The sequence below is a fragment of the Pristiophorus japonicus genome, chromosome 7, assembly GCF_044704955.1.
Source record: "Pristiophorus japonicus isolate sPriJap1 chromosome 7, sPriJap1.hap1, whole genome shotgun sequence".
NCBI classification, from domain to species: Eukaryota; Metazoa; Chordata; class Chondrichthyes; family Pristiophoridae; genus Pristiophorus; species Pristiophorus japonicus.
In genome coordinates, this window is record NC_091983.1 from 159,899,163 (window position 1) to 159,921,053 (window position 21,891).

Here is a 21,891-nt window from a genome sequence, read left to right on the forward strand (position 1 = left end):
TCGTAACTAAAACTTCTCATTCCTGGAATCTTTGCTGTTTGCTTTGTAATATCGTTCCTATAATGGGGTACACAGAATGATCTGCAGTACTGCACTCTCAATGTCTTGTGCAAATTCATCAGAATTTCCTTGCCTTTATGTTCACTACCTTTATATAAAACCCAGTATCCTATTTGCTTTTTATGGCTTTTTCTATCTGCATTTGCACATCTGGATCACTTTGTTCTTCCACTGTTGAATCGTTTTGTTTGTGGAATACTTTCTTTACACAGTTTTATCCCAATTCTTTGCATTTTTTTATGTTGTATTGTATCCAGCACACCTCTATATATTCTCTTTCAATCTCCTGCATTGTTCCTCAAGAAGAACCCGTTTTTCAAGTCTTTCAGGTAGCATTCTAGTGAATCTGTGTTGTACCAGACCCTAAAACCCCAATATTCTTCCTTTCCTTCGCAGTCCGGTACTGCACATACTGCTCTAACAGGTCTTACTGAGGTTTTATAAGGACGCATTGTTAGCTCTTAGCTTTTCTACTCCATACCTCTTGTGATAAAACCCAGAATTCTGTTAGGTTGATACATCTGTAAAATAAGCTGAGGTACGGTTTTTAATGTCATGTGAACCTGCACCCCCAAGGCCCTTTGAACTTCCACAGCACCGAGCCTTTTTCCATTCAGAGTATAATTACTGCTGTTAACGTTTTTACCAAAATGCATCACCTCATACTGGGCTCAAAATTGAAGCTGCTCTGTTTTTTTTTTGGAGCAACTTGATTTTTCTGGAGTATCTTTTTTTTAAAAAAAAAAACATTTTGCACATTCAATTTGCGCCAGTTGTAAGTGAGTTAGTTAGGATTTTTTTAGTTTATTTTTTTTTTCAAAAGGGGGTGTTACCAGCCACCTATGTCCGTTTTGGCCATTTAGGCCACTTTGGACAGCTAATAGTTACTCCAAACTTATGTGGCCGCACAGAAAACTCTTGAGGAGAGTTAAGAAATCAGCGCAGATAGGTACTAATGACTTGATTTTGAGTTCACTGCTAGTTATTGACCCATTCCCCATCTAATCAATATCTCTTTGCAGTTTCCTTTGGTCCTAAAGAATGAACTATACTGTACCTTATATTTTGATATCATCTGAAATGTTTCATCTAGGCCAAAATCCAAATCATATATATATATACAGTGAACAGAAAAGGCCTGAGATGCACCACAGCAGACTCCAAAACTGCCCTTGACTCCCATTCTCTCTCTTCCCCCTTCTAAGCAATTTTAATAGTTTGCTATCCTACCCCCAATTCCGCACCCCTAATTTTTTTGCAGTAATCTCCCATGTGGTACCATTTCAAAAGCTTTATTTCCCCCAAATACCACATCTTGTCTCCAGAAAATTATGAAATTTGTCAAGCAAGATCGTCCCTTTTGAAATCTGTGCTTCAAGTGCGATATAATTTATCCATTTAATTACTCATAAGTAGGATTCTGGTATCCGCTTTTCAAGATTTTTGTTTTGCTTGCAGCAAATTCTTGTTCTATTGGTGGATTAATATTTCTTTTAATTATTAATTCATGAGATGTGGGTGTCGCTGGCAAGGCCAGTAATTTATTGCCCATCCCTAATTTTCCTTGAGAAGGTGGTGGTGAGCTGCTGTCTTGAACCGTGTGGTGAAGGTACTCCCATAGTGCTGTTAGGGAGGAAATTCCAGAGTTTTGACCCAGCGATGATGAAGGAACGGCGATATGTTTCCAAGGATGGTCTATAACTTGGAAGTGATGGCGTTCCCATGTGCCTGCTGCCCTCGTCCTTCTAGGTGGTAGAGGTCGTGGAATGTAGTGCATCTTCTAGATGGCTATATAAATACAAGTTGTTGTTGGTACACATTGCAGCCACAGTGGTGGTGATGGGAGTGAATGTTTAAGGTGGTGTGTTAGTGTTAGGATTTATCAGAAGAATCACTCAACACTCAGAGTCGGTTCCAACGCCAGTGCGGCCTTTAGTGACGCCAGCGGGGAGGAAGTCTCAGGACTGGATCCAGGCTTCTCTCCGCCGAACAAAGAAACTCATCGATATTTATATGTTTTACAATAGTTCTTTACAGTTACTCAGCCCACTTCGGCTGGACACAATCCAATCATAACGATTATAGATTACATATAGGTTTCTTTAACCCAATAGAATTTCCCTGATACCTCAGGAACTGCATGTTTGGGTTTTGTCAGCTCGGGCTGATTAATGACCTCGTTATGTGAGGCAGATTCTCCCCTTATCTCTCTTCCTTGGACTTCGGCTGTGTGAAATCACTGGTTCATTGTATCCAAGGCATTCCTGGTAGTGGGCCTCACAGGGTCATTGCTCGGTCAGTCCCAGTTCTTTACTTGACTAACGAGGTTCCCATCATGCTTGGGCAGCCATTTTATATGTGGCCGTTTTAAACTTATGAGTTTAGATATATTCAGCAGGTGCCTAATGCCTAGTGTTTTGATAGATTCAGCAGGTGCCTAATGCCTACAACATGATGGATGAGATGAATCAAGCGGGCTGCTTTGTACCTAGATGGTGTCGAGTTTCTTGAGTGTTATTGGAATTGCACTCATCCAGGCAAGTGGAGAGTGTTCCATCACACTCCTGACCAATGTTCCATTTATGCTGCGTGGCCGCGTAGGGCTCCAGGGAACCCCCGCAGCTGGCTTGCCGTTTTTTTAATACAAAAACCACGCATGGTATTTTGAATGGGCTGCGCATCCCTTTTAAAATGGCCGCGTGGCACCAAAAAAAGCGGGAGCATTGGCCTGACTTTTGCCTTTGTAGATGGTGGAAAGACTTTGGAGAGTCAGGAGGTGAGTCACTTACCTCTAACCCGCTTTTGTAGTCACAGTATTTATGTGGTTGGTCCGGTTTCTGGTTATTGGTGACCCCCAGGATGTTGATGGTGGGGGATTCGGCAATGGTAATTCCGTTGAATGTCAGGATCATAAGAATTAGGAGCAGTAGTAGTCCGTTCGGCCCCTTGAGCCTGCTCCGCCATTCAATAAGATCATGGCTGATTTACCTCAACTCTACTTTCCTGCAATATCCCCAGACCCCTTGATTCCCTTAATATCCAAAAATCTATCGATCTCTGTCTTGAATATACTCAACGACTGATCTTCCATAGCCCTCTGGTGTAGAGAATTCACCACCCTCTGAGGGAAGAAATTTCTTGTCATCGCAGTCCTAAATGGCCGACTCCTTATTCTGAGAATGTGACCCATGGTTGTAGACTCCCCAGCCAGGGAAACATCCTCCCTGCATCTACTCTTTCCAGTCCTGCATGTTTCAATGAAATCACCTAAACTCTAGAGAATATAGGCCAAGTCTACTGAATCGCTCCTCATAAGATAATCCCCCCACCCGAGGAATCAGTCTGGTGAACCTTCGTTGCACTTCCTCTATGACAAGTATATCCTTCCTTGGGTAAGGAGACGAAAACTGTACAAAATATTCCAGGTGCGATCTCACCAGGGCCCTATATAATTGCAGTAAGACATATTTACTCGTGTACTCAAATCCTCTTGTAATAAATACCATTTGCTTTCTTAATTGCTTGCTGTACCTGCATGTTAACTTTCAGTGATTCGTGTACAAGGACACCCAGCCCCCTTAGAACACCAACATTTCCCAATCTCTTTCCGTTTAAAAAATATTCTGTTTTTCTATTTTCCTTACCAAAGTGGATAACTTCACATTTTTCCACCTTGTATTCCATTTGCACTGAGCCTGTCTATAACCCATTGAAGTCATTTTGTATTCTCCTCACAACTTACTTTCCCACTTAGCTTTGTATCATCAGCCAACTTTGATATACTGTGTTACATTTGCTCCCCTCATCCAAATTATTGATGTAGATTGTAAATAGCTGAGGCCCAAGCACTGAGTCATTGTGGTACCCCACGAGTTACAGACTGCCAACCCGATACTGACCCGTTTATTCCTATTCTCTGTTTTCTGTCCGTTAACCAATTCTCATTCCATGCTAGTATATCATCCCCAATCCCATGAGCCCTAATTTTGTTAACCTCTTGTGTGGCACCTTATTGAATGCCTTCTGAAAATCCAAATACACCACATCAATGGGTGGTGGTTAGACTCTCATTTGTTGCATTCCCTGGCATTTGTGTGGCGTGAATGTTACTTGCCATTTATTGGCCCAAGCCTGAATGTCATTCAGGACTTGCTGCATGAGGGCACAGACTGTTTCATTTTATAAAATAAAACTTGGAGAAAATTCAGATGGAAACATTGTCAATTTCACTGATTTCCCTGATTACACTGATTGTTGGCTATGGTGAGGGGGTGCAGCCAGTGTTGCAGCAACGAATGACTGACTGCAACTTCAGGATCTCTGCGTTAGGATGCGCATGCGCTACATCCTGAAGTTGCGATCAATTTCAAAGGGGCAATAACAGCGAACACTGTTCATCCGAGCTGTTATTACCCACTGCAAATTCTGGGCCATTAAGTATAAGCATCACACTGCATTACTAAACATTAAAACAACGCGGTTAATGGAGGACAGGAGTAAGCACATTTTTGTTTTATTTCAGTATTGATGAACGAACCACAACCTTGTTTGTTTTTTGTTGGGGTTGGGTGGGGTTAATGGTTTAACCTGAAAATAATAAACTCGGCCCCAACATGGGAATGAAGTCAAATATCTGACTTAGAATTAATTTATGATTACATCAAATGTGCTAAAAGACTCCTGGGCCACTGGAACCTGCTCCACTTGACAGTTTTTCATGCTTCCTTCTCCACTTTGCTATACATGCTTTAACTAGTCTCGCGTTCTCATGGATATGATGTCTTCTGTTTCTCTCATTTCTCTCATCATGCTCCTTTTTGTCTTCCACTAATTTCACTTCTGTCACTATCTATCTCCTGCTCTCCACTTAATCACTTCACACCTCCATTCATTTTCTTTTCTTGTGCATGTGTTCCCCTTCCCTTGCTCTTTCCACGACGACATGCAGGCCGTGACCCTTACCAACGGATCCATCACTACCCAATTCACGTCCGGACCAGGGTCAAGCAGGGCTACGTCATCGCCCCAACTCTCTTCTCAATCTTCCTCGCTGCCATGCTCCATCTCACAGTTGACAAGCTCCCTGCTGGAGTGGAACTAAACTACAGAACCAGCGTGAAACCTGTTCAACCTTCGCCGTCTCCAAGCCAGGTCCAAGACCACCCCAACCTCTGTCATCGAGCTACTGTACGCGGACGATGCCTGCGTCTGTGCACACACACAAGCTGAACTCCAGAACATAGTCGACATATTTACCGAGGAGTATGAAAGCATAGGCCTTGTGCTAAACATCAGTAAGACAAAGGCCGCATAGCACTGCCACCCTGACACCAAGATCCATAGCGTGGCCCTGGACAACGTGGACCACTTCCTTTATCTCGGGAGCCTCCTATCAACAAGAGCAAGCATTGACGACAAGATCCAACACCGCCTCCAATGCACCAGTGCAGCCTTCGGCCGCCTGAGGAAAAGAGTGTTTGAAGACCAGCCCCTCAAAACTGTCACCAAGCTCATGGTCTATAGGGCCATAGTAATACCCGCTCTCCTGTATGGCTCAGAGATGTGGACCATGTACAGTAGACACCTCGTCGCTGGAGAAATACCACCAGCGATGTCTCCGCAAGATCCTACAAATCCCCTGGGAGGACAGACGCACAAACATTAGCGTCCTCGTCTAGGTTGACATCCCCAGCATTGAAGCACTGACCACACTTGATCAGCTCCGCTGGGCAGGCCACATAGTTCGCATGCCAGACACGAGACTCCCAAAGCAAGCGCTCTATTCTGAACCCGTCCACGACAAACGAGCCAAAGTCGGAAGGCGGACAGAGGAAACGTTACAAGGGCACCTTCAAAGCCTCCCTGATAAAGTGCAACATTGCCACTGACACCTAGGAGTCCTTGGCAATAGACCGCCCTAAGTGGAGGAAGTGCATCCGGGAGGGCCCTGAGCTCCTCGAGTATTGTCGCCGAGAGCATGCAGAAATCAAGCGCAGGCAGCGGAAGGAGCGTGCGGCAAACCAGGCTCCCTGCCCACCCTTTCCTTCAACGACTATCTGTCCCACCTGTGACCGCAACTGTGGTTTTCTTATTGGACTGTACAGCCACCTAAGAACTCATGCTAAGAGTGGAAGCAAGTCTTCCTCGATTCCGAGGGACTGCCTATGATGATCTGTTTTTTCTTGTAAACCAACCATGTGTAACAACTTCCAGTTCTGGCGAAGCACTACACCTGAAACGTGAAGCCCACCAAAAATGCATTACCTCACACTTCTCTGGATTGGATTCCCTTTGCCACTGTTCTGCCCTCTACAGCTTTCTTCCTCATTATCAGCCAATTTTAGTATCATCTGCAAACTTAATCATACCCTCTATATTCAAGTCTAGATCATTGATGTGTACTACAAAAAAGAGACGTAGCACTGAGCCCTGCGGAACCCCACTGGAAGCAGCCTTCCAGTCACAAAAACACCCATCGACCATTACGCTCTGCTTCCTGCCTTTGAGCCAATTTTGGATCCAACTTGCCACTTTTCCCTGGATCCCATGGGCTTTTACTTTCGTGACCAGTCTGATGTGGGACTTCATCAAAAACCTTGCTACAATCTATATGCACTACCCTCATCGACCCCCCTTGTTACCTCCTCTCAAAATTTAATCAAGTTAGTCAGACACGACCTTTCCTTAACAAATCTGTGCTGGCTGTCCTTTATTAATCCGTGACTTTCTAAATGAAGATTTATCCTGTCCTTCAGAATTTTTTCCAATAATTTTCCCACCACCGAGGTTGGGCTGACTGGCCTGTAATTACTCTATCCCTATCTCCCTTCTTAAACAAAGGTACATTAACAGTCCTCCAATCCTCTGGCACCACACCTGAAGCCAGAGAGGATTGGAAAATAATGGTCAGAGCCTCTGCTATTTCCTCCCTTGCTTCGCTTAACAGTCTGGGATACATTTCATCCGCGCCTGGGGACTTATCCACTTTCAAAGCTGCTAAATCCATTAATAACTCCTCTCTCTCTCTAGGTTTATTTCATCTAATATTTCACACTCCTCCTCGATAGCATTGACTGCATCGCACCTCTCATTTGTGAAAACAGACGCAAAGTATTAATTAAGAACCATACCCTCGTCTCCCGCCTCCACAAACAGATTACTCTCATGGTCTCTAATAGGCCCTACCCTTTCTTTAGTTATCCTCTTGTTCTTAATAAATTTATAAAACATGTGTTTTCCTTGATTTTACTTGCCAAGAATTTTTTATTCTCTCTCTTTGCTTTCCTAATATCCTTTTTAATTTCACCCCTGCGCTTTCTATACTCCGCTAGAGATTCTGCGGTATTTAGCTCTCGTTATCTCATAAGCCTCCCTTATTTTCTTTATCCTACCCTGTATGTCCCTAGATATCCAGGGGGCTCTAGATTTGTTAGTCCCTCCCTTTTTTCTTTAAGGGCACATATTTGGTCTGAACCCTCCAGATCGCCTCCTTGAGTGCCTTCCACTGCTGTGACACTGATTTACCTTCAAGTAGTTGTTTCCAGTCCACTGGCTAAATCACCTCTCAGCTTAGCAAAATTGGCTTTTCCCCAATTTAGAACTTTTATTCCTGGTATTCTCCTTTTCCATAGCTACCTTAAATCTAACTGAATTATGGTCACTAGCACTTAAATGCTTTCCCACTGGTACCCCTTCTACCTGCCCAGCTTCATTCCCTAAAACTAATCCAAAACCATCCCCTACCATGTTGGGCTTGCTACATACTGGCTTAAAAAAAGTTCTCCTGAATGCATTTTAGGAATTCCGCACCCTCTATACCCTTCACACTAATTTTATCCCAGTTGATATTAGGGTAGTTGAAATCCCATACTATTACTGCCCTATAGTTGTTGCACTTCTCAGAAATTTTGCCTACATATTTGCTCTTCTATCTCCCTTTCATTGTTTGGGGGTCTATAGTACACTCCCAGCAGTGTGATCGCCCCTTTTTTGTTTTTCAGTTCGACCCATTTGGCCTCGTTTGATGATCCCTCCAACATATCATCCCTCCTCACCGCTGTAATAGTTTATGTAATCAATACCGTGACCACCCCTCCCTTTTTACCTCTTTGTCTATCCCGTCTGAAAATCCTGTAACCAGGAATGTTGAGCTGCCATACCTGCCCCTCTTTTAGCCATGTCTCTATAAAGGAATATCATACTTCCAAGTGCCTACCTGTGCTCTCAGCTCATCTGCCTTATTCACTATACTCCTTGCTTTGAAATATATACCATTTAGTACAGCTAAACCTCCTTGTTAACTACTTTCTAGACCTTGTTTCCTCTGTCCTTCAAATTCCCTTTTTACATTTTTGCTTTCCAATTCCAGCTTTACTTCCCTCCCAACTGAATCTATTCTCAGGTTCCCATCCCCTTGCCAAGCTAGTTTAAACACTCCCCAATAGCATTAGCAAACCCCACCCCCGCAAGGGGGGTTTCATTTAAACATAGTATCTTGTGATATGATTTGTTGTGCGTAATCATTCTGGGGACCAAATTCTTCATGCATTTTACTACATATTTTAATGGAAGGGGGTGTTATGCAAAGATGTTGAGGCACCCCAAGAATTATTCTGGTGGAAGTAGTCTTTGAGATGGTGAGGATATTCAATTCTGGATCAAGTAGGAAACTGCGGTTACATACAGGCTGGGACAACCTGAGACAGTGGCTGGGAACGGGATGGAATCAGTGATGAGTTTGTGGTGGGGGCAAAATCAGTGACCCAAAAATCGCTGGAGAAATAATGGTGAGTTTACGGCATCTGCCATTATTAGTACATCAAAAAGTAACCCCAGCAATTTGTGACGAAAAGATATGCCTTGAGTTGTGATTCACTACACAATTTGGAGGCATTAGCCTCACCAGAACCGTATAAAATGACCATCTCACCGTGGGCCTCCTCATTGTGTGCCATGAAATTGCTGGATTTGCGCCAGGAATACAATTTAATCTTGCCACAGCCATAGACGGCTTGTAATTCATGTCGTAAGGACCTAGCTACTGACTTGAGTTATGCTCCTACAATGCCACTCGATCTTGGGAGGCCCAGAAAGTGAACAATGAAACTGGAGTCTCTCTCCCTTGGGTAGTAAGTTTTTCCAGATGTTTTTTCAAGAACTTTACATTTTTATCTAGTTTTTCTTTCTCTCTCTCTCTCTCTCTCTCTCTCTTCTCTTTATTTCTCTCTCTCTATCTAACTTGACTATAATTCACCCCATTTCCTTCTCTGGCGTTCACTCGTTTATTTCTCTATCCTTAAATTTCATTGGTTAAAAAGACAGACCATTGGACTCAACATTCACGCCGACATCATCTCACATTATCAATTTGCGGTGTAGAAATAATACAATCCGTGACTCATCCAGAACTGGATGTCGCGCAAGCAGTCTGGCAACACATAAGCAGTTGTGATGGAAAGGTAGAGCTTGGTCTCCTAACCATATATGTGGAACCTGACCTCGTTTTTGGATGATGTTGCCAAGGGGTTGCATTTAGACGATGATGATGAGGGACCTATCAATAGATCCTTGGGTGAATCTAGAGATAAGGGTGCAAGAGCGCGAAGAGAAGCCATTGCTGGAGATGCTCTGGATTATTAAATAGATGAGTGGAACCAAATGAAAGCAGTCCCATTGTGCTAAACAATGAGGATAGATTTATCAGATAGGTAAATCACTGCGATTTGAGATTTGTTATGCAATAAAAGTCAATAAATATTTAGCAGTTTGCTGACGTACTTAAAACAACTTGCATGCTTGGTGAAACTATTTTGCATAACATGGTAAGCTCACTGGATCTGGATTTTTCTCTACCCACCTGGCAGTCAAGTGAAAAAGGAACCACAGTTTAGCAAAGTCAAGCCATACTTGCATCCAGACTTAAAATGGACTTCAAAACTTAGTGAGCATTCCCCTCTGAAGTCTGCCTCAAGCCTCTTCATCCATTTCCAAGACAAAACAGCTGCCAGTTGTGTGACGGAGACCACCATTGTAGTTTGTGGCCCTTTTTAAAATCCTGGACAATAGCACCCGAAACATGTAAATAAGGGCAGATCAAAATCCAGTGATCCATGTTAATTGTTTCTGTGGTCCCCAAGTTCCCTCTCACTTGTTGGAAAAAAAGCAAAATGACATCTCTTCCCATTGCTGGTTCCAGTCTTACAAACACACTCAAATGTAATTAAAGACATTACAGAAGAAAACAAAAACAATGTTACATAATTTACATAGATATTAATGCTACTCCTGGTTCAAGTACACAGGAATAGGACATTCAGCCCCTCGAGCCTGTTCTGCCATTCAGTGACATCATGGCTGATCTGTATCCTAACTCCGTCCACCCCCTTGGCTCCTTATCCTTTATTATCCTTGGCTAGCAAAAATCCACCCCTGTAATTTAAAGTTATTAATTGAGCTTGCATCTACTGCTTTTTATGGGTGAGACTTCCACACTTTTGCCAACCTTTGCGTAACTTCTCTCCTGAATGACCTGGTTCTGATTTTAAGATTATGTCCCTTTGTCCTAGACTTCCCACCAGTGGAAAAGGTTTCTCTCTACCTACCTTTGCATTCCTTTCAAAATCCTAATAACCTCATTCAAATCACCCCTTAACCTGGAATATAGAAGCCTAGTTTATGTAATCTCTCCTGATGATGTAACCCTTGGAGCCCTGGTAACATTCTGTGCTGCTCTTCTTCAAGCCCAAAATCCTTTCCAAAGTGTGGTGCCCAGAACTGTACACAGTACTCCAGATGTGGTCTAACCAGGGCTTTGTATAGCAGCAGCAAAACTTCCACCCTTTTATATTCTAGCCTTCTAATTATAAAGGCTGACATTCTATTAACCTGTTTGATTTTTTTTTTGTACCTGACCACTACAATCTGTGTACATGGGCCCTAAATCTCTTTGGATCTCCACTGCACCTCGCTTTTCACCATTTAAATAATGCACGGATCTATCCTCTTTTGGTCCAAAATAGGTGACATCGCACTTACCTGCGTTGAAATCCATCTGCCAAAATTTTTCCTACTCAATTAATCTATTAATATCTGTAATGTTATGCTCTCTTCTACACTATTTACTATACCACCAATCTTTGTGTCATCAGCAAACTTGGATATATGGCTCTCCTTTTCTGTTATCCAAGTCATTAATAAATATGGTGAATAGTTGAGGCCCCAACACAAATCTCTGTGGGACACCATTAGTCATTTTCTTCCAATTCGAGTATATACGCATTCTCCCATACCCATACTCTGTCTTCTACCACCTAACCAATCTCCTAACCATGTCAATAATTTGGCTTCAATTCCATGAGCTTTAATTTTAGTTAACAGTATTTTATGTGGAACCTTATAGAATGCCTTTTGGAACTCCATATAAACTACATTCATAGACATTTTATTACTTCAAAAAATGCAATTAAGTTGATTACCTACCCTTCACAATTCCATGTTGGCTCTCTCTAATTAGCTCAAATTTATCTAGTGCTCAGTCACTCTGTTCTTTTTAATTATAGATTCCAATAACTTACCCACAACAGATGTTAGACTAACGGGTCTTTAATTTCCTAGCGCTTCTCTCTCACCTTTCTTAAATAATGGAGTTACATTTGCAATTTTCCAATCTAAAGGGACAATTCCTGCATTGAGAGAGCTTTGAAAGATTATGGCTAAAGCATGTGCAATTTCCTCGCCTATGTCCTTTAAAACCATGGGATGGAAACAAATGTACCCTCTAAGCTGCGCAGTCATGCAGCTCTCTGCCTGTCCCACACAACCCAGGTCCGGCTTTTTCAGTGTTAAATTTCACGCATGCACGAAACTGTGAATGAGCCACACAGCCCCTTTTTAAAGGTTAATTTCCCTGGAATGTCAGGTATATTCTCTTCCTTGACTGCAAAGACTGACGCACAGTAATTACTCAACAAGTTTGCCATTTCCTTATTTTCATTTTCAATATTACCCGCATCTGTTTTTAAAGGACCCATATCACCCTTGACGACCCTTTTTCTTCTACAGTAATATAATTGTGTTAATCGTGATCTCCCTCACAACTTCTTGGAGTAATAGTTACTCTATAGGAGCAGGGGGATCTTACTGCAGTTGTACAGGGCCTTAGTGAGGCCTCAGCTGAAATATTGTGTTCAGTTTTGATCTCCTAGTCTGAGGAAAGACGTTCTTGCTATTGAGGGAGTACAGCGAAGGTTCACCAGACTGATTCCCGGGATGGCAGGACTGACATATGAGGAGAAACTGGATCGACTGGGCCTGTATTCACTGGAGTTCAGAAGGATGAGAGGGGATCTCATAGAAACATATAAAATTCTGACTGGACTGGACAGGTTAGATGCAGGAAGAATGTTCCCGATGTTGGGGAAGTCCAGAACCAGGGGACATAGTCTTAGGATAAGGGGTAAACCATTTAGAACCGAGATGAGGAGAAACTTCTTCACTCAGAGAGTTGTTAACCTGTGGAATTCCCTACCGCAGAGAGTTGTTGATGCCAGTTCGTTAGATATATTCAAGAGGGAGTTGGATATGGCCCTTACGGCTAAAGGGATCAAGAGGTAAGCAGGAAAGAGGTACTGAGGGAATGATCAGCCATGATCTTATTGAATGGTGGTGCAGGCTCGAAGGGCCAAATGGCCGACTCCTGCACCTATTTTCTATACAACTGTGCTGTCTCCAATTTAAAGTGACTACCAAGATGACTAGCTACAAATTTGCATAAAAGAATATTAAAAATAAAATGTTATGGTTCAAAATAAAGTCAGATCTCCATTCCATCTCATATTTTGGAGTTTTGCTTGATTTACTTTTGGTAGATAGGGAGAAATTGAACAGGAGAATAAATGGGTAGACTGCATGCTGAGGCATTAGTGGGAGATGGGCTTAATAGTCTGCTGATGAGTACAAATGAGGAAGGTCATTTGGCCCATCCAGAATAACTATGCAGTCTTCTCTAATCATAGCATCAACTGTTAAATTATTCCAGGGTCTTTTTTTGTCTTTACTACCTCTCATACCTACCCAGAGGTCTCTAAAATAGAACCCGTATTAAATGTTCTTTTTACTATTTTGAATTTGTGCTGCCTTGTCTTGCTGTTTTGGTTTAATTTGACAGTCTTTGGACTTGTATAGTTAGCTCAGCCATCTCCAGTCTAAAAATTGGACAGGAATATTGAGCAGGGTGTATAATGGATGACCAATATGGTACCGTCTCTTGCTGTCCTGCCAAAGTTGAATTTCACCTCCTTTTGGCTTCTCAGACTTGCGATGGCAGAGCTGAATTTATAATTGTTTATGATATCCTGAAGTCTTGTACGGTTTCCCTCACTTTGTTAAACCCCCTACTTACTGTATCATCAGCAAATTTTGATATTGTGGTCCCATATTCAAATAGACCCAGGATTGACTGCTGGGGTAACCCACTGCCCACCACTTTCCATGCTGAGCAACAATTGAGGATGAATTTCCCCACTCTTTTGTGTAATTCCAGTACCTAAACTGCTACCATAAAATCACTTCTTCTCAAGTTCCCTTGCACTTTTTTGTCCCTTTCCAGAATCCATTTAGAGTACCAAATGCCCCACTTACATATGTTTATAATGAGGTTCAGTGACACGGCAGCTCTGAATTTTTTGCTTTTACACCTGTAATGCACTCGGGGTAATTTGGACTGATCAGCTGAGACATTATTAGAAATTACGAATTTATGAGCCTCAAGGGTGTAAAGAGTTTTACTAAGGTTCTGCAGCATTCCCCATGGGCATACCCATAATATCAAGGAGGAGAAGCAGCAAAGAAGAGTTGGGTAACATTTAATGAGATTGCAGCCTATCAAATATTACCCAACCCCACCCTTCTAGAATATCCAGGCAGCACAGGTCATATGAGGACCGTACTTAGGAGATGTATATAAGAGTGTATTTCACCTTTGGGGCAATAAGATAGATCTGTCCCTGTTGCACGACGACCTGCCCATACTGCTCTTTCTGAATGTGAAGATAACCACCGCACTCGACGTTTATGACACCGACTCATTTCAGATTTTCACAGTCAACCAGTCAGCAGTACAGGCATGGTGACTGGCACACTTTACAGGAGAGCTGTCCACTTCATCAGAGCAAGGCATCAGTGAGATAGAGCCATCCAGTTTTATGGATTTGCTGGATGTCGCAAGCTCCAGGGATGCAATCGATGGCACCCACGTTACTTTGCAAGTTTCCACAGAAAACCCCTTCAACTACCTGAGTGTACAAATTGTGTACGACAACATGCAGGGAATCTGGATATGCTGGAAGTGTCACGATAACTTCAGCACTCCGAATTCTTCAAGGAAGAAAAATACATTATCGGATGTTTTCTGGAAGACGAAACCTATAATGGCCCCACTAAGAGTGGTCCGAACAGCACCAGAATGCCTCCAAGATTAATCATTGAGAGGACCATTGTGGCCTTAAAGGGGCACTTTTGCTCATTGACAATTCTGGAGGGCCTCCACTGTATGCTTCAGATTATCTGTCACACACAGTTGTAGCCTGCAGCTTTCACTACACCGTACAAAAAGGGATGGACTTTGACATTGCTGGTGAGGAGGCACAGGCTGCGTTGGAGCCAGAACTATATGGGAGAGTGCATCACATTGGCCTGCACTCTGAGGACACCCCAGTGACTGCTGCAAAAGACATCTGAGTATGTCCCATCACTGAAGACTTTTCTTCTGTGCAACACAAGAGTATCGTTAATACCAGAGCCATACGTTGTTCTCTCCCACTTTCAAACAAAAGGATAGACCCTCAATCCACCAATCTACAACACAACAACCCTTTTCACTCCTACACAAGCATGTCGATAATCATCATCTAACTAAATAACCCAGCACCTGTATGATTCATGTTCTCCAGTTAAGAAGCCTATAGGGAAGATTTTAAAGTACCCTAATAAAGATGTTCAAAATTGTGATGGGATTTAATCCAGTCAAATTGTTCAAATGGACAAATAATTTGGCATCTACGGAACCTAATTGGGAACCTAATTTAAAAGTGATTTGGCAATTCAAACAGCTGTTTCACTCACTGGTTATTAAATTCCTGAATAAGCTATTAGGGAAAGCTGTTCAATCAAATAGTGAAAATGGGTTTAAGATACAACTATGTATATTTCTTGAAAGTAGATTTCTGGATGAAGAGGATTAAGGGATATACTGGAAAAGTGGCTGAAGAGTTCCTCCCAGAGTCACAATGCGGATTCCGTCCACTAAGGGGCACAACAGACATGATATTCACGGTGTGACAACTGCAAGAGAAATGCAGAGAACAACACCAACCCTTGTACATGGCCGCCTTTGACCTCACAAAGGCCTTTTGCAACTGTATAGGATATTGGTGAGGCCGCACCTGGAGTACTGCGTGCAGTTTTGGTCACCTTACTTAAGGAAGGATATACTAGCTTTGGAGGGGGTACAGAGACGATTCACTCGGCTGATTCCGGAGATGAGGGGGTTACCTTATGATAGATTGAGTAGACTGGGTCTTTACTCGTTGGAGTTCAGAAGGATGAGGGGTGATCTTATAGAAACATTTTAAATAATGAAAGGGATAGAAAAGATAGAGACAGAGAGGTTGTTTCCACTGGTTGTGGAGACTAGAACTAGGGGACACAGCCTCAAAATACGGGGGAGCCAATTTAAAACCGAGTTGAGAAGGAATTTCTTCTCCCAGAGGGTTGTGAATCTGTGGAATTCTCTGCCCAAGGAAGCAGTTGAGGCTAGCTCATTGAATGTATTCAAGTCACAGATAGATTTTTAACCAATAAGGGAATTGAGGGTTATGGGGAGCGGGCGGGTAAATGGAGCTGAGTCCACGGCCAGATCTGCCATGATCTTGTTGAATGGCAGAGCAGGCTCGAGGGGCTAGATGGCCTACTCCTGTTCCTAATTCTTATATTCTTATGTTATGTTCTTATGTTTGACACTGTTAACCATGAAGGACTGTGGAGCGTCCTCCTCAGTTTTGGCTGCTTCCAAAAGTTTGTTGCCATCCTCCGCCTGCTCCACGACGACATGCAAACCGTGATCCTGACCAAACGATCTACCACAGACCCAATCCACGTCCGGACCAGGGTCAAGCAGGACTGCGTCATCGCCCCAACCCTCTTCTTGATCTTCCTCGCTGCAATGCTCCATCTCACGCTCAACAAGCTCCCCGCTGGAGTGGAACTAAACTATAGAACCATTGGGAACCTGTTCAACCTTTGTCGCGTCCAGGCCAGATCCAAGACCGTCCCATTCTCTGTCATCGGACTACAGTACGCGGACGACGGTTGCGTCTGCGCACATTCAGAGGCTGAACTCCAAATCATAGTCAACATCTTCACCAATCCTGCGGCACCTCACTAGTTACTGATTGCCAACCCGAGAATGAACCATTTATCCCAACTCTCTGTTTTCTGTTAGTTAACCAATCCTCTATCCATGCTAATATATTACCCCCAGCCCCGTGAACTTTTATCTTGTGCAGTAACCCTTTAAGTGGCACCTTGTCAAATGCCTTCTGGAAGTCCAAATACACCCCATCCACTGGTTCCCCTTTATCCACCATGTTCGTTACATCCTCAAAGAATTCCAGCAAATTTTGTCAAACATGACTTTCCTTTCATAACTCTATGCTAACTCTGCCTGACTGAATTTTATTTTTCCAAATGTCCTGCTACTGCTTTAATAATGGACTACAACATTTTCCCAACCACAGATGTTAGGCTAATTGGTCTATAGTTTCATGCTTTTTGTCTGCCTCCTTTTTTAAATAGGGGCGTTACATTTGCAGTTTTCTGATCAGTTGGGACCTCCCCAGAATCCAAGGAATTTTGGTAAATTACAACCAATGCATCCACTATCCTCGCCGCTACTTCTCAAGACCCTAGGATGCAAGTCATCAGGTCCAGGGGATTTATCTGCCTTTAGTCCCATTATCTTACTGAGTGCCACCTTAGTGATTCTGATTGTGTTAAGTTCCTTTCTTCCCCCCACCAATAGCCCCTTGACTATCCACTGTTGGGATACTTTTAGTGTCCTCTACCATAAAGACTGATACAAAATATTTGTTCAGAGTTTCTGTCATCTCCATGTTCCCCATTACTAATTTCCCCGTCTCGTTCTCTAAGGGACCAACATTTACTTTAGCCATTCTTTTCCATTTTATATACCTATAGAAACTCTTGCTATCTTTTTATATTTTGTGCTAGTTTACTTTCATAGTCCATCTTCCTTAATCATTTCTTTTAGTCATTCTTTGCTGGCTTTTAAAAGCTTCCCAATCTTCTGTCCTCCCACTAGTTTTGGCCACTTAGTATGCCCTTGTTTTTAATTGGATACTGTCCTTTCTTTCTTTAGTTAGCCAAAGAGGGCTATCTTTTCTTTTACACCCTTTCCTCCTCACTGGAATATGTTTTTCTTGAGAGTTGTGAAATATCTCCTTAAATGTACTCCACTGTTCATCAACCGTCCTACACTTTTTAATCAATTTTCCCAGTCCATTTTAGCCAACTCTGCTTGCATATCTGTAGTCTCCTTTATTTAAGCTTAGTATGCTGGTTAGAGATCCAACTTTCTCACCCTCTATCTGAATTTGAAATTTAACCATGCTATGATCACTCATTCCAAGGGGATCCTTTACTAGGAGATTGTTTATTCATCCTGTCTCATTACACGGGACCAGATCTAAGATAGCCTGCCCCCTGGTTGGTTCCATTACATACTGCACAAGGAACCCATCCCTTATGCACTCTGTGAACTCTTCCTCCAGGCTACCCTGACCAATTTGATTTGTCCAATCAATATGGAGGTTAAGATCACCCATGATTATTGCTGTTCCCTTTTTGCAAGCCCCACATAAAAATCCATGGTGCGGCCTTGCACAACGTGGACCATTTTCCATACCTCGGGAGCCTACTATCAGGAAGGGCAGACATCGACAACGAGGTCCAACACCGCCTCCAGTGCGCCAGCGCAGCCTTCAGTTGCCTGAGGAAGAGAGTATTTGAAGACCAGGACCTCAAATTTGGCACCAAGCTTATGGTCTACAAGGCTGTAGTGATGCCCGCCCTCCCCCTATATGGCTGAGACGTGGACCATATACAGTAGACATCTCAAATCGCTGGAGAAATACTACCAACGCTATCTCTGCAAGATCCTACAAATCCCCTGGGAGGATAGACTCACCAAAGTCAGTGTTCTCGATCAGGCCAGCATCAAAGCACTGACCACACTCGACCAGCTCCATTAGACGGACCAAGACTCACAAAGCAAGCGCTCCAGGTGGGCAGAGGAATCGTTTCAAGGACACCCTCAAAAGCCTCCTTGATAAAGAGCAACATACCCACTGACACCTGGGAATCCCTGGCCAAAGACCGCCCTAATTGGAGGAAGAGCATCTGGGAGGGCGCTGAGCACTTCGAGTCTCATCGCCGAGATCGTGCAGAAAACGGTGGAAGGAGCGTGCGGCAAACCAGTCCCACCCACCCTTTCCTTCAACGAATGTCTGTCCCACCTGTGACAGAGACTGTAATTCCTGTATTGGACTCTACAGTCACCTGAGAACTCACTTTGAGTGGAAGCAAGTCTGTCTTGATTTTGAGTGCCCATGAAAAAATGATGAAAGGAATAGTGAGTTTGAGAGTAATAAAAGGGCCATTTTTTTGTTTACAATCAAAACAAATAACTTAAAAAAAAAATTTAAAAAAATTACCTGACTACTTTTTTAAAAAATTATTTTTAAACAGGACTTCATGGACTCTCGCCTCCAATGAACCTCTCTGTAAAATCTCATAACTTCCATACTGTCTTGAAGTGGGCTGTAGTTGATGCATCTAGAACATCAAGGTTTAATATCGATACCTCTAATTACAGGTAAGTTTTTATAATTTCGATTTATATATTTTATTTATATATACATATAAAAGCTTAACAAAAATGCTTATGTTTTACAGTTCTGGAATATGGAAGCCTTATCCCCCTTGTTTTAATATTTCAACACATCATTGTGATCTCAGTGATGCTTTTAAACTTACTTTAAAAGATGTGACAATCTATTACGCCAGAGTTAAAGCGGTTACAACATCACAAGAATCGGCGTTTGCTTACACTTATGGGTTCACTTTTAAAAATAATGGTAAGTTGGAATTTAAAGGAAAGCTTCATCCTTTGGTTTTATGTCTCTTAATCTTAATTTGCAATTGTTGCAAAATGTCTTTTTTTTTAAATGAGGTAATGTTATCTGTGTCTTTCAGCAAATTGTCCAGTTTTTATTTGTGTGTGTGTGAGAGAGAGAGTGAGCAAGCTCGGTGTGTGTGTGTTACAAGGGACTTCATTGGGGTGGATGAAATCCAGAAGTCACGACACTCACTATTCACTTCATACCCAATAAACATGTTAACAATCAGCACACAATGCCCCATCTATGATGGGGGGGCTCGGGGGGGGCTGGTAAGGTCCTGCACCTGGGGGAGGGAAACACTTACGCTGGGGTTGGGGTAAGGGAGGCAGCATACGTGCTGGGGTAAAAGACTTCGGCTGGAACTTGGTGACTTTTGGGGAGATCTATCCTCTGGCTTCTGAAGTCAAAATAGATCGAATTGCTGGGCGGTTCCAGTTACACAATCCAGAGGAACGTCAGGGTGTGGCTGGAGGATATCCCCCCTTGGAGGATAAATTAGCAATAGGTCTGGAGAGCCAATCAGAGAAACGGCTGCATTTCAGTTCGTAGAAATTAGACGCATCCTTATTTTATATACCATATTGTGACATTTGCTGTTCAGTATTAAATATTTCATCAGAGAATTGCAGTGTGTTCATAAATGTAATTTTGATGCCTTATACAGCCACCTTGGGTCCTCCCACCGTGCATCTTGCAGCTAATGGAAATGAAATAGCAATCGAAGTGAAGTACGAAGACCCAAATTCCACAGAAAGCATTAAAAACGCTTTAAAAAATTTAGCGTATAATATTTACTGCTGGAAACCTGAAGACCCTAAATCGGTAAGATTTTTTAAAGAATGCATGTATTTTTTCAATATCGCTACAAATAGTGAGATTTCCTTAAAAGTAATGCTTCTGTATTGGATCGGTGTCTATATATGTTAGTTTAATGTCCTTTTTAGGGAAGGAAACCTGCTGCCCTTACCTAGTCTGGTCTATATGTGACTCCAGTCCCACATCAACATGGTAGACTTAACTGCCTTCTGAAGTGGCTTAGCAAGTAATTCGGATGTATCCAAGCACTCAAAATAAAATAACAAGAATAGGATTGCAGCGGTTCAGGAAAAGGTCCACCACCACCTTATCAGTGATGGGGAACAAATGCTGAACTTGCCAGCAACACCCACATCTTGAGAGTGAATTTTAAAAAGTTGTACAGCTGTGGAAACATAGAAACATAAAAAATGGGTGCAGGAGTAGGCCATTCGGTCCTTCGAGCCTGCACCACCATTCAATATGATCATGCAACTTCACTATCCCATTCCTGCTTTCTCTCCATACCCCTTGATCCCTTTAACCGTAAGGGCCACATCTAACTCCCTTTTGAATATGTCTAACGAACTGGCCTCAACAACTTTGTGGTAGAGAATTCCACAGGTTCACAATTCTCTGAGTGAAGAAGTTTCTCCTCATCTCGGTCCTAAATGGCTTACCCCTTATTCTTAGATTGTGACCCCTGGTTCTGGGTTTCCCCAACATCGGGAACATTCTTCCTGCATTTAACCTGTCCAGTCCCGTCAGAATTTTATATGTTTCTATGAGATCCCCTCTCCTAAATTCCAGTGAATATAAGCCTAGTCAATCCAGTCTTTCTTCATATGTCAGTCCTGCCATCCCAGGAATCAGTCTGGTGAACCTTCGCTGCACTCCCTCAATAGCAAGAATGTCCTTCCTCCGATTAGGAGACCAAAACTGTACACACTATTCAAGGTGTGGCCTCACCAAGGCCCTGTACAACTGCAGTAAGGCTCCCCTGCTCCTATACTCAAATTAGTTTTAAGTACTGAATTTTTTCTTAGAGTAGCAAGTTTAGAAATCCTGTAGCTCTATTATATTTCACTTTGTCTTGCTCTGGTTTGTACTTATTTAATAGAATCATTTTACTTCACTGTGGAAATGTCATCAAGTTAAACAGTTTCAAAATATATATTTTTTTCCCCCCTGTCAATATTCATCACTGCCTCACTTCATTTGTGCAGTCTAGAGTACAGAAGCCTAGTGGTTATGATACTGGACTAACAAGCCACTGGTCATGAATTGAAGTCCCACCATGGCAAGCTGTGAACTTGAATTCAATAAATCTGGTAATCTGTGGATGGAACATTAACAACAAAAGTTTTGGATTGTCGGTAAAAACCCAGCTGGTTCATTAATGTCCTTCGGGCAAGGGAGCCTGTCACCCCCTGCTTGGTCTAACCTACATGTGACTGCAGTCTCACACCTTGTGGCTGATACTTAATGCCCTCTGAAGTAACCTAGCAGGGCACCCGATTGTGCAAATAATCGCGACAAAGTCCTCCTCGCTAGCATCGAGGGGCTGGTGCCCAAGCTGAGAGAACAGTCCCATGGACTAGTCAAGCAGAAGCCTGACAGTTACAGGTATTGAGCTTGTCACTGTGATAATGCTCTTGCCTCTGAGTCAGAAGGTCATGGGTTCAAGTCCCACTCCACATAATCTAGGCTGACGCTTCAGTGTAGTGCTGAAGGAGTTCTGCACTGTCAGAGGTATCATCTTTTGGATGAAACATTAATC

The 21,891-nt window shown here is 42.7% G+C and overlaps 1 protein-coding gene across 2 annotated transcripts in view; it reads left to right on the forward strand.

Annotated features, from left to right (window-relative positions):
- The window catches only part of LOC139267323 (interferon gamma receptor 1-like), a 63,685-nt gene that overhangs the window by 17,033 nt on the left and 24,761 nt on the right, over positions 1 to 21,891 (forward strand). For both annotated transcript variants that reach the window (XM_070885458.1, XM_070885457.1), the window contains exons 2-4: positions 18,883 to 19,009; positions 19,090 to 19,271; positions 19,981 to 20,138. In XM_070885458.1, coding sequence (XP_070741559.1) covers positions 18,883 to 19,009; positions 19,090 to 19,271; positions 19,981 to 20,138 — 467 coding nt within the window. The remainder of the gene's footprint in view (positions 1 to 18,882; positions 19,010 to 19,089; positions 19,272 to 19,980; positions 20,139 to 21,891) is intronic.